The sequence below is a fragment of the Pleurodeles waltl genome, chromosome 9 (genome assembly GCF_031143425.1).
Source record: "Pleurodeles waltl isolate 20211129_DDA chromosome 9, aPleWal1.hap1.20221129, whole genome shotgun sequence".
NCBI classification, from domain to species: domain Eukaryota; kingdom Metazoa; phylum Chordata; class Amphibia; order Caudata; family Salamandridae; genus Pleurodeles; species Pleurodeles waltl.
The window spans coordinates 1,007,005,779-1,007,019,129 of record NC_090448.1 but is presented as its reverse complement, the minus strand read 5'-3'; the positions used below and the strand labels follow the sequence as shown (position 1 = coordinate 1,007,019,129).

Sequence of the window (13,351 nt, the reverse complement as noted above, 5' to 3'; positions counted from 1 at the left end):
ATTCTAATTCAAGGTAGCAAATAGTTTCCCCCCAACCTAATTCCGATTCTAGCCATTTACTCCAGAAGAATTAAGTGATTTTTTTCATATTTACCAAGATGAACAAGATTTGTAGACAATTTTCCGCAATTTAGACACGGATAAAACAATTTTCATAAGCAAAATCCAATGGCGTATTCACAGAATCATGAAAGATGGGATTTTCCATCCACATTTTATTTGCTCAAAAAAAATTATGTATGGCGCTATTTTTGTGCGAACACTGTCCATTTATCAAAAGTATGAAGGTAGCTTCTCAAACAATTTTACAGAACACTTTTACACTGTGAAAGGCCAGAGGTAAAAGTATTTTTGTGGTGGGGACAGGGGAGGAACAGCTCCCAAAAACATCTTATGAGATTAAAATTTGTTCGCCTCTGTAAAAAGAGGAAGCCATGGGTGTGAACTTTTACAGGTGTTGGAACTACAAGTGCTTTCATACCAGAGAATCTTTATTCCAGAGCATGAGTCTGATCCTGTAGAACTGGGTCTTCTGCAAAGAAAAGGACAAAGGGGGCATGCACGTTGTTCAACTCCCCAACTAAATATGGCCGGGAAAGACTGGGTACAAATTTATTAAAATGATCTCTTCCTTTAACAAAGACGTACAAAGAAAAACATAAAAGTGATCTGTAGCAACTGTGGCCTAAATATTTTTGTAGAGTAATAGTACATGAATGTAGAACAAGCCAGGTTGCAAGAGCTGAAACGCGCGGTATACTTGCAGAAGCCTACATGCCTTCTCATATCATTCCACAAAGCACCTCTGCCTTTCATTGTATGGAAAGTGTATCCAAGAACAGTCTCAACTGTTATAGCATTCAATGTGGCCTGTAGGATGGCAGAAACAGCAGCACATCCACAAACATCTATCAGATGTGTTTTCATCACAACTTCCTTGGAGCAAATATTTTCCTTCCATCTCCTTACTCGCCTACGTGATTTTTATGCAACTGTAGGCCATAAAGGCATCAACATTCTAGGTTTGTGCCATACTATCCCTTTTGGGGTTTCAGAAACAACCCCACAACTGAATAAAACTGGTGCAAGCATGTAGTTGTGTTTTAATCTCCACAGAGGCTACAACTCCCATTTCATCTTATGCAAGTCGTAAGTTGGGTTTTGATTTGATTAAGCTCACTGCGTGCATCACCCCTTCTGCTCGTAAGAGTACTCTTAGGTTTGCCCAGCGTCAGCATGTATGCTGCCCCCTTCATTTATCCACCTTTACAGACTCTCCCATTATGCACAGGTCAACAGTGCATTATGGGTATTATGAAACAGGAAGAAAGGGGAGAACAATGAGAGATACGGTTAGAAAGCGTTGTTCCTGACTAGTTCAGACAGATGCCGAAGACATGCGCTTCCAGAATTATCCTGATGGGAAAGGAGGAATGCTTAGTGCTCTGGGCAGGGAGGTCCCAAGAGCAATTTCTTCACCAGTGAAGAACTGATTTAGAGCAAGAGTTTTCAATAGTAATGCATCTTTGCTCTTCAAGCCTTGCTGCCCTTCAGATATGGAAAGAGGTTTGGGTAAGTAAGGTCAGTGTTGTAGATAAAGGACCTTGTATACCAGACGGCCAATTTAAAATTTAAATACCAGCCTAGAGGACAGCAAAGGTCTTCCAAACCAGGCAAAAATATGATCACATTTTCATTTGTCAAATAAGAGACAAGCATTGGCATGGACAAAGTGCTTGTTTGCGAAGAGCAATGACTTTGGTATACTGGCCAGAATGCTATTCGCTGGGATGAGTCGCTATATATCTTCTGCATATCTGCAGCTGTCATCAGTTGCTCAGGGGATACTACATTTTCTTCACTAACTGGAGCCGAGTAGGGCTATTTTGTTAGTGTTACATGCTAATGATACTGCGTCATCAATGGTAAATTCCAAGAACCCCAGTGAGGAAGATACCAAAAGTGAGAAGCCATCAAGATTAAGCTGAGCTAGAATTTTAACTCTGATTTCATAAGTTATTTACTTTAGTGATAATGGCTCCACTCCCAACTTAGCAAACTTTGCCTTGAGTGTGAGAAGTAAGACAATTTTTAGGAGGGTTGGACTGAGTCAGAAAATAGGTACAGGCACCAAAATAAAAGTGACCCCCATTAGTGAATTACAAAGTTTTAAAAAGAGGTTCTTGTTTGTAAATTGGGGCAGTTTTGAACGTGTAAAGAAATACAGTTTAAATGTTTTTCGAGGTATAGAAGCCTGCATGGATTTGAACTTGCCCAGGTAACATTTGTTTATTCTCAGGGAAACAATGCAAAAAATTGGCCAAGCAGACCAAAATACCGGCCAACAAACAGCCAAAATAACAAGCATTTGCAATGCAAGAGGTCTCACATTTGCTTGAGTTGGAGCGATTAGCATTGTAAATTCATAACTGGACTTTTCTTGCCTCATAAATTGGTCATTCCTGCCTCATAAATTTGCCTTTTCCTGTCATATAATTCCAGTGGCCCTGCATATAACTAACTGGGATGGAGTGGTGAGCAAAAGAATTCATGGATTAAACCCAGATCTGTTACTGAGGAAGAATGTTTGATTGGTTCCTCATTCTGTCCATCATTTGTGTTTGTTTGCTTTTGCCCCCTTAAGTGCACCGGGTATGCCCAGATGTGGGTCCTGGGCTCACTATGCCACTGGATTCAAGCTGGCTGATGAAGGGTGATACCCTGAAACCGGTCCCAGGATGCTTGTTTCTGGTCCAGGGAGGACCTGGCCTGGCAGTTCAGGCTGGACTGTTCCCATGGGCAACAGGGTCAAGACTGATTTGTATATGGCTGGGTCCAAACTGGGGTGGCGTGGTGAGCAAAAGAATTGATGGATTAAACACAGATCTGTGACTAGGAGTGAATGTTTGATTGGTTCCGCATTCCATCCATCATTTGTGTTTGTTCGCTCCTGCATATAACTAAAGAACTTCCATTTAGCTTCTTCCTCTATCTGCAGCAAAACAAAGAAAATATTGCCATTTAGCATCCTAATTTAAATCTTCCATGCCGATTCCAATAGAATATCACCTTCACCACCCAACCATCAGAGTTAGTGGCTGCCTAACACAATTACCTCCCCCCCCCCCCCAAAAAAAGACAACTACAGAGGAGAAATAAACTGTAAGGATCACCCAAACATATCCAGACTGTTCAAACAGTCATAGTGTAATAAGGATTTTAAGTCGGCCTGAATCATGGTTATAAATGTAATTAGGAGAGATTATTGAAACATATACAATTATCATTTAAACCTTTTTCAGAAATAAACTTTTGGCATTAGACTGTAATGTTCAAAACAGCCCCTAAAGGACACCATAACAAAAATATAATTTGTCAGAAACATGGTCATGTAACCATATTGTTAGCCCCTAGAGGATATAACCCCATGAAAAACAGCAGAAAATAATGCAGTGTAACCATATATGTAGCCCCTATAGGATGTTTTAGGGCTAACAGTCCTACTGCAATGATATTACAAACAAGGACTTTAAAACAAAACTTCTCCTAGCTATGAAACAAGATTTCTACCCATGAGAAAGCTTAAAAGATATTGAATGTTCGGAGCAGTTATTATTTTGGAGTCCCCTCTAACATAGAGTGGGGAACCAGAGATGATGTAGACAAAAAGAGCACATTGTGGTCAATGTTTTGAAAGTGGTCCCATTGTCTCAGGACCACCACAGGCTGATTTATGAGCAAAAATGTTTTGTAAAAGTAATGCCCTGCAAAGCATTATGGGGCAAGTTTCCGTGCCACGGATATTTTAATATGTTGAAATGACTGTAATGCTTAGAACAGCCTCCAGAGGACACCACAACGAAAAAAGCATTTGTTATAAATATGGTCATGTAACTACATAGTTAGCTCCTAAAGGGCATAACCACACAAAAAGAAAATGGCAATAAATAAAGCAAAGTAACCATATATGTAGCCCCTAAGAGGGCATAGTGCATTAAGTGTTTTCAGGGGCAGCAGGCCTACAGCAATGATATTGCAGATAAGACCCTTAACCCCTCGGGTGCCCTGAATGAGCTGGTTTCACCCTCAGCCACGGTCGACTTGTGCCGAGGACGAGACCGGCTTGTCCTGCTATGGGCTCTCGAGGGCAGCGCTAGCACTCCCCCAGAGGGCCTGGTACCCCCTCACCCTAGGCAGGGATGGAAGGGGAATCGTTTCCTCTTCCACTCCTGCCCCCCTGTGGCATCTGATGACGTCAGCATGTGATTGCGCGCTGACCTCATCAGAGGCTGCCCCAACCGCGCTGGAAGCTCAGCTTCCAGCACGGATCGGAGGAGAAATGCTTTGGCATTTCTCCTCTGATCACGTGGAGGGGGCAAGAGAGGCATCAAAGCAAATGAAAGGCCTTTCCTTTTCTTTGATGTCTCTCTGCATTACTGCTGCCCGATCGCAATGCCTATTGTAATTAGGCCGATCTGCCCCCTGGGGGGCAGAAACCTCTAGGCCCCAGGGACCTTTAGGCAAGGGTCGCTCCCCCGGTGGACAAATTTATTTTAGTCCATTTCTACCGTCCCTGGGGGGGAAGGAAAATCAGCCTATTTTTATTAGGCCAATCTGCCCCCAAGGGTGGGGGGGGCAGAAAACACTAGACACCAGGGATTTTTGTTTTTTTTGCATCAATTTCACGCAAGGGGAGCGACCCCTTAGGCCAGGGCCGTTCCCCTGAGGGTGGCAAATTTATTTTAGGCCATTTCTGCCTCCCATGGGAGAAAATCGGCCTATTTCTATTAGGCCGAACTGCCCCCGGGGGGGGGGGCATAAACCACTTAGGCACTAGGGATTGGTGTGTGTGTAGGAGTGTGTTTTGTTGTGTGGGGGGGCATCCTTGGGCAAGGGTCCCCTTGGGGCCACATTACTGTTGGCCATATCTGCCCCCCTGGGGGCAGACCAACCTATTTTTGGAAGGCCCATCTTCCCCCAAGGAGGGCAGAAAGCCCACTAGAAACCAGGGAAGAATTTTTTTTTTTTTTTTAAAGAGGGTGGAGGTATGGCCATACCCGCTCCCCAAATGGGGCCAAAGTTGTTCTACCCACCAGTGGGCAAATGGGGCAATTATCCCCGATCCACTCCCGGGGGACAGAAAGCCTACTAGATGCCAGGGAATTAAAAAAAAAAAAAAAGATAGTGTGGTGGTTGCTACCAACCAGTATGGGCAGGGTTATGCCCCCACCCCAACTAAAGGGGGGGTAACAGTCTTTCAGCTGTCCCCCGCACACTAAAACATCTTATCCCATGGCAAGCAAGAGGACATTTGATTATCTTGGGTGTTGGTTTTACATTTCGGCCATGAGAGCTTGTCCAACTCTCAAAACTGTCTCACTTGGAATGGTGAGGGTTGCACTTTTTGGACTTTGGGACATGTAGAAAAGCCCACAAGACTTAGACACAACTGAAAACTAAACATCTGGGTGAGTCCAGGGTGGTGTGCTGCACATGCACCACAAACCATTTTCTTTCCCACAATGCCCTGCAAACCTCAAACTTTGCTGGAAATCACACATTTACCCACATTTTTGTGATGGAACCTTCCGGAATCTGCAGGAATCCACAAAATTCCTACCACCCAGCATTGTCGCATCTATACCGATAAAAATTCTTCCCCACTTGTCAGCCTAAAAATGTTTTTTTTCAAACTGCTCTTTTGGGCCCGCTTTAGTTCCCACTCAATTTTGACATGTTTTTGGCTCTTCCCTGTCACAGGCACTTGGCCCTTCTACACAAGAGAGGTATAATTTTTACCAGGAGACTGAGGGGAACGTTTGGTGGTAGGAAATATGTCCCAGTGCGGTGATCCCACACAGAAATGTGGGAAAAATTTGATTTTTAGCTAAATTTGAGGTTTGCTGAATTATCTGGGTAAGAAAAATATTCAAGTCACACCTCCCTGGACTCCCTCGGGTGTGTCGTTTTCAGAAACGTTTGGGTTTAGTAGGTTGCCCTGTATGGCTGCTGAGCCCAGGATCAAAAACGTAGGTGCCCCCCACCCCTTGCAAAAACAGGTTGGTTTGTAATTGATAATTTTGATGTGTTCTCAGTGTTTTGGGGCATTTCCTTTCGCGGGCACTAGGCCTACCCACACATGTGAGGTACCATTTTTATAGGGAGACTTGGGAGAATGTTGGGTGGAAGGAAATGTGTGGCTCCTCTTAGATTCCAGAACTTTCTATCACTGAAATGTGAGGAAAAAGTGTTTTTTTGGCCAAATTTTGAGGTGTGCCAAGGATTCTGGGTAACAGAATCTGGTGAAAGCCCCCACAAGTCACCCCATCTTGGATTCCCCTAGGTGTCAAGTTTTAAAAAATGCACAGGTTTGGTAGGTTTCCCTAGGTGCCCGCTGAGCTAGAGGTCAAAAGCCACAGCTAGGCACTCTACAAAAAACAGCTGTTTTCTTTGAGAAAATGTGGTGTGTCCACGTTGTGTTTTGGGGCATTTCCTGTCGCAGGCACTAGGTCTCCCCACACAAGTGAGGTACCATTTTTATCGGGAGACTTGGGGGAATGCTAAGTGGAAGGAAATGTGTGGCCCCTCTTAGATTCCAGAACTTTCTATCACCGAAATGTGAGGAAAAGGTGTTTTTTTGCCAAATGTTGGGGTTTGCAAAGAATTCTGGCTAACAGAACCTGTTGAGAGCACCACATCTTGGATTCCCCAAGGTGTCTAGTTTTCAAAAATGCACAGGTTTGTTAGGTTTCCCTAAGTGCCGGCTGAGCTAGACGCCAAAATCCACAGCTAGGAACTTTGTAAAAAACACATGAGATTTCAGTGTAAAAATATGATGTGTCCATGTTGCGTTTCCTGTCGCAGGCACTAGGCCTACCCACACAAGTGAGGTACCATTTCTATCGGGAGACTGGGGGAACACAGAATAATAGAACGAGTGTTATTGCCCCCTAGTCTTTCTCTACATTTTTTCCTTCCAAATGTAAGACAGTGTGTTAAAAAACATCTATTTGAGAAATGCACTGTAATTCACTTGCTAATATGGGGACCCTGGAATTCAGAGATGTGCAAAAAAACAGTGCTTCTCAACACCTTATCTTGTGCCCATTTTGGAAACACAAATACCTATTTTTCACTCTTTATATTTCAGCAAATCAATTGCTGTATACCCGGTATAGAATGAAAACCCATTGAAAGGTGCAGCTCATTTATTGGCTCTGGGAACTTATGGTCCTTGATGAACCCACAAGCCCTATATATCCCTCAAACCAGAACAGGCCAGCAGACGTAACGGTATATTGCTTTCAAAAATCTGACATCGCAGAAAAAAAGTTACTGAGTAAAACGTGAAGAAAATGGCCGTTTTTTTCACCTCAATTTCAATATTTGTTTTTATTTCAGCCATTATTTTCTATAGGAAAACTTTGTAGGATCTATACAAATGACCCCTTGCTGAATTCAGTATTTGGTCTACTTTTCAGAAATGTTCAGCTTTCCGGGATCCAGCATTGGATTCTCACCCATTTCTGTCACTAAGTGGAAGAAGGTTAAAAGCACAAAAAAAAAACTAGTACAAATGGGGTATGTCCCAGTAAAATGCCAGAATTGTGCTGAAAAATTTGGTTTTCTGATTCAAGCCTGCCTGTTCCTGAAAACTGGGAAGATGGTGATTTTAGCACTGCAAACCCTTTGTTGATGCCATTTTCGGGCAAAAAAAACCCAAGCCTTCTTCAGCAGCCCTTTTGTCCCTTTTTTTTTTTTTTATGAAATGTTCGCTATATTTTGGCTAATTTCTTGGTCCCCACCAGGGGAACCCACAAACTCTGGATACCTCTAGGATCCCTAGGATGTTAGAAAAAGGGATGCAAATTTGGTGTGGGTGCCTTATGTGGACAAAAAGTTATGAGGGCCTAAGCGTGAACTGCCCCAAATAGCAAAAAAAAACCTGGCACCAGAGGGGGAAAAGGCCTGGCAGCAAAGGGGTTAAAACACAAGCGATTTCCCAGCTGGAAAACAAAAGTCCCAGCCATGAGAATGCTTAAAAGGACACTGAACTGTGGGAGGGGTTATTATTTTGGGGTCCCCACTAACCTAAAAATGACCTTGACAGAAAAAGTGTGTTGTGCTGAACTTTTTGGTGGTGGTCCCATTGTTCTAGAGGCAGTGAATATTGTAGTATTGCCTCTCCCGCTGTGCCAGGAAAGCCACTTTCGCTTAGAGGATTTGTTTTATGTAAAGCATTTACCAATTTCAAGTGTTTTAAGGGGAGAGCTTCAAGAAATTACTGATTAGGTAACTGAACAACATAATCAGTGCTTCAATACCACAGTTCAAGTTCACGGTGTTGTGCCTTTTCAGCTGTGAGTGCCATGGCCGTAATGCAGGGCGAAGGAGAGACACAAAAAATAGTTTGCCTGTGCTGAAGTACATCAGCAATCATGCAATAATCCATGTAACAGGGACAGTCTGCAAGGCCTGACAGAAACAGCCTCAAGGCGGGACAACCGTAAAGCAATTACCAATGACATCAGGTGATTTTTGAAAAGCACGCCCACGAACGAGTGGAAGTGATGGGCGTGAGATAAACGTGGTAAAAAGACCACGATACTTACAACAGGTCCAAGAACTTGCGCGCTCGACCTATAAAACGGCTGACACACTGATCTGTCAGTCCAGCTCGTTGAGCACTGCCCGATTAGCCTATAGGCCAGTCTGAGGTTCTATAAATATTCCACAGCACTGCCATTAATTACGTTGTGCAAGATAAGAACCTCGGACTTCCTTACAATGGCAATTAGTACATGGCTTTATAGGAGGGAGAAATATATTGCTCTGGGAAAAAATTGTGACTCCTATCACTGAGAGTTCGGTAACACTTGAAATTTAGTACAAGCCACTTCTTTGTTTTTCCTATAATTTCGTTCTAACGGCAATCTAACTTTGTGCAAATCATAGTTCCTGCTCTACGTTTTGTCTTATTTAGAATGGTCTGGCTCCAAACAACGATTCTAGATAGCAATTGGTAGAATCAACTACGCAGTTGTTTCACTGAACAACAACTCCACAAGTGAAAACATGGTCTTTACTGTGTCTTCGAATACAATGGCCGCATTGCCCAAACTGACAGCTTTAATATGAGTCCTGAATGTATTTCAGAGCGTGATCAGTTCTAACCAATAAAACTTTTTTGTTTTGGGGGGTCTTTAGGTTTTGCCTATTATCACACATTCACTGCAGTAATGTATTAGGGTTATTGTTATCAATCCTATTTAGGAAAACTGAATATGAATACCAAATTATGTTTAAAAATTGCCAATGCTAGAAAGTAGCAACTGGGTGATTTGCCTAGTTAGACTGAAAACAAGCCCTGCCACGCAGATGAAGTCATAAAAGAACTTCATGAAATTATTTTTGTAAACATATTATTTCAAGACAAATCTTTGATCAGCAATATAGTTCATCAGCAGTTAATATGTCTTTACATAGCAGGTAAGGTTTCCCTCTTTTTTGGAAGCTCTTTAGTTCACTGGTAATTGAATGTTCAAGTATTTTAATTTAACAGTATCGATGCATGTGTGTGAGTAAATGTGTCAATAAACATATCGATCTATATGTAATGTATTTAAATATTTAAAAAATAATAAAAATTTAGTATATGGTTTTAGTTTTCTGGGGGTTCAACGTTTTTTAGGATTCAGGAAGGAGTAGTATTGGGGTAGCAAGAGGGTTTAAGGATTCAGAGATGGGATTGTAAAGGGGTAGTATGTGTTTTAATTGGGTCAGAGATGGATAGTGCGTAGGGGTGGTACAGGATTTTAGGGTTCAGTGATAGGGAGTGTTTATGAGTAGTACGAGGTGTTTAGGTTACAGGTATGGGTAGTGACGGAGTAACAGGGAGATTTTAGGGATCAGGGAAGGGTAGGTTGACCGGGACAGTAAGAGGTCTTCAGTGTTTAGGGCTAGTAAGGAGTTTGTAGTGATCAAGAATAGCCAATGTATCCTGGTAGTAAGGATAAATAGGGTTCAGGAATGGTAGTGTTTAATGGTAGTAAGGCATTTTTAGAGTTCAGGCTAGTAAGGAGTAGTCTACAGTGCAACTGAAGGTTTTCTAAAGTTCCGGGATGGTAGTGTTTTGGAGTAGTAAGCTGTTTTTAGTGCTTGTGGCAGGAAAATCAGTTTATATTAATTAAACTTTACATAAGAATTAAAATAAAATAAATGTAAATTCATTTACATTACATTCAAATATAAATATTGATTGTATTTTAAACAATTAACTTTGAACAAATCAATTAATTTATAGAATTAAAACGGTATATATATGTGTGTATATATATATATATATATATATATATATATATACACACATACACACACACACACACACATATACACACACACACACATACATACATATACACACACACACATATATACACTCGCACACACACCAGGGCTATAAATAATATTTACTAACTTACCTTCAAAGTAAAGGTGCTCCCAATGGAACTTCCCGTTATGTAAAGGTACCTGATGTAATGACTTCAGATGTAACAACATACAAAGTAACTACTGATATTCTTTAGTAAACTATTTCAGAATAAAAAATAAAGCAAACGCTTGATTAACTTTTCTTCTCTACATTACTCGGTAAATCTTACCTGTAGGGTCTAGGAACATCTTGTAAACCTTTGCGTCATCTTTACGGCCCAATTCCACATGATTGGGCTGATCTGCTTTCACCAAGTCAATCCTGCACGGAGAATAATGCACTGCATTAGAGAACCACAATCTTCAGGTACTTCCTTGCTAACTGATATCCTAAATATTTCTTAACTCTTGACTGATTAGTCCTTTTATTTATTTTTACAGCAGAATGATAGTATTGCTTAAGAAGCACACATTTTTGCAAAATTACAAAAACTTATAAAAACAATGTTACAATAGAAACAATTAGACCACTTCTAAGTGCTAAAAGCATAAGAAACGATAATAACCCAGCCACAGTCATAAACCTCTTTAGTCTTGGGTCTAATATTGCATCCCATAATGCAGAAAAGGCATTGCGTTCAATATTAAATGCAGGGTCAAGAGTGCCATGGCGCATCCTTCAGCATGTCTCGTGCCACACAACTATCACCTGTGTCTCAGTGGAGTGCAGATTAGAGTCCCTTGCTGTTCTAGAATGAGAAAAAAAATAGTTTTCTCAGAATTAAGTTAATGAAAAGAAGGCCCAGGGCTTTGGCACTCTGGCACTCGCAGTAAATCAGGGAGGGGGGAAAAATTAACAAAAAAACCAACCTTTCTATTGTGAGAAATAGACCGTGAACTCGTGGGCTCAGGTATCCCCTTTATGGAGTTTGTTGATCGAAACCCTGAAACTGCACCCTGAGATATTGTCTGATCAGATCTCTATCCATTGGCAGAGCGCCTAGAGATGGAAACACAAGGGTCGCTGTAAGTATAACGAGAGGCACGGAGGAAAGATGCCAGCACCGGAGCTGAGAGTAACACTTAACCAGACGGCCAGGCAACACGCGGACGCCGGTAGCACCTCTTGTGCCGAACTGAATAAGACGTGGGTGTGCTCCAGGGTGTGTTCCCTGGGAGCCAGTCATCAGCGATCTGAGCTCCCCCATCATACCTTCTTCAAGTCTGCAAGACCTTCCCTGCCCGGTGGACGTCTCGTTTTATTCCCCGTGCACAGCTCTCTGTCCGGACAGCTCTCCACTCGGCTTTGAATTCTCCACACACAGCCATTTATTTATAGGTCTGCTGTATCCGTCTGACCTCCTTTACAACCCCTTCTCCCACGTAGTCCCGATCGCCTCCACTTTCACGCAGCTTCCTCGGCCTCTTTCAGAACCCGTCCATGCCGCACATTAAACATGGAGAGCACCTCTCCCAATACATCTGAAGTGATATGTGCCCTATGCAGATTTTGCTGTATTTTCTGTTTATTCTGCACTCGTCACAGTGCCAGGGCCTCACATGCGGTCACCATCAGTGCTTAATTTGTAAATTAAGAGGTGCCGGTGCTCAAAGTCCTCCTCTTAAACACGAGGCTGCTGTAATTAAATCTGCCAGCACTGAATACTGAGGCAGCGTAATCCTGAAGCCATCTCGGGCCTCTTCAATCCATTTACGGCCACCCCTGCCCCTTCAGCTCATCCTGCAACTTTCTACTTTCTCCCTTTATGACCAGGGGCGTAGGAGACAATGCATTTCTGGGGGGGACAGGGACAGCCTTGGGGACTTTCAATCAACCCTATACAAATCGCTCGTTGTTTACGAACTGCAGGCTCCGATAAATATACACAATCATATATATTGGAAGTGAAATAGGGAGAAAGGAAGGCATGTTTACACAGTCTGAAAGTATCTTTTATTGTTATTTATATTCACAAATGAAAATAACATGTTGATTAACCTTGCATCTTCATGCACCAAGCAAATCAAGGTAGGAGGGTAAAAAGGAAGAACATACCCTTTGCGCCCCACACCCATCATGCCCTTCGCCTCATGCCAATTGGAACCGCACTGGAGAGATCAAAAGCGATTAGGTACAACAGCTGTGAACTGTGCTCAGAAACCATAGTTCTAATAACACTTCTACTCCTGTGTGTGATCTTGGGAAGCTCAGTTCCACATCAGTCATAACTAGAAGCATTTCAACTGAAGAAACTCTTGGAGTTACAGGCTATATAAACATGGATTCTCTAATCTCTGAATAAACTGCAGTCACTAATTTCTTTAGAAACGGCTGTTTGTAATGCACCAAGTCACAGCGTGTAAAGAAAAGACATTCACTGATTATAAAGAAAAGACATCAGAAAATGACTATGATAGGGTTATTACAGTCAAGTTCTGACATTACAATGCATTCTGCCAGAGCTAGCAGCCAAGGTAAAAGGCAGATCAGGTCAAGGAGCATAATTAATAAAGCTGTTTAAAGCAAAAAAATGAATGTTGCTTTTCTTTCTTCTGCTCTACTTTAATAGCTTGGAATGACAGAACCTATGCACTAAGGTTTTAAGTGGTTTGTGGGAAAGTTGGTGGTGTGACCATGTATTATATGGGGTAAAATACCCCCTGTGTACATAAGGATATTGCAAGTCACCTTAAAGTTCATACCTTATAAACAAGCAGTGGCAAAGCCAATAGGTCTCGCATATGTAAGTTCTATTGCCTTTGCCAATATGTTTTAGCCATGCTGTACACTAGTGAGACTACTATTCAGCATGGCTCAAAGTTAATGGCATAAAGGAGAATGATGTGTCATCGACTGGTGTGGCATAGTATCATGGAGTAAGTAGAGTGTCCTAGAATGGAGCAGTAAACTTAACTTTGA

General features: G+C 42.1%; 1 protein-coding gene across 1 annotated transcript in view; it reads right to left on the bottom strand.

The window, feature by feature from the left end:
* Positions 1 to 13,351, bottom strand: part of VPS18 (VPS18 core subunit of CORVET and HOPS complexes) — a 54,983-nt gene that overhangs the window by 16,705 nt on the left and 24,927 nt on the right. The window contains exon 3 of the mRNA XM_069208606.1: positions 10,662 to 10,753. Within this exon, the coding sequence (XP_069064707.1) occupies positions 10,662 to 10,753 (92 nt within the window). The remainder of the gene's footprint in view (positions 1 to 10,661; positions 10,754 to 13,351) is intronic.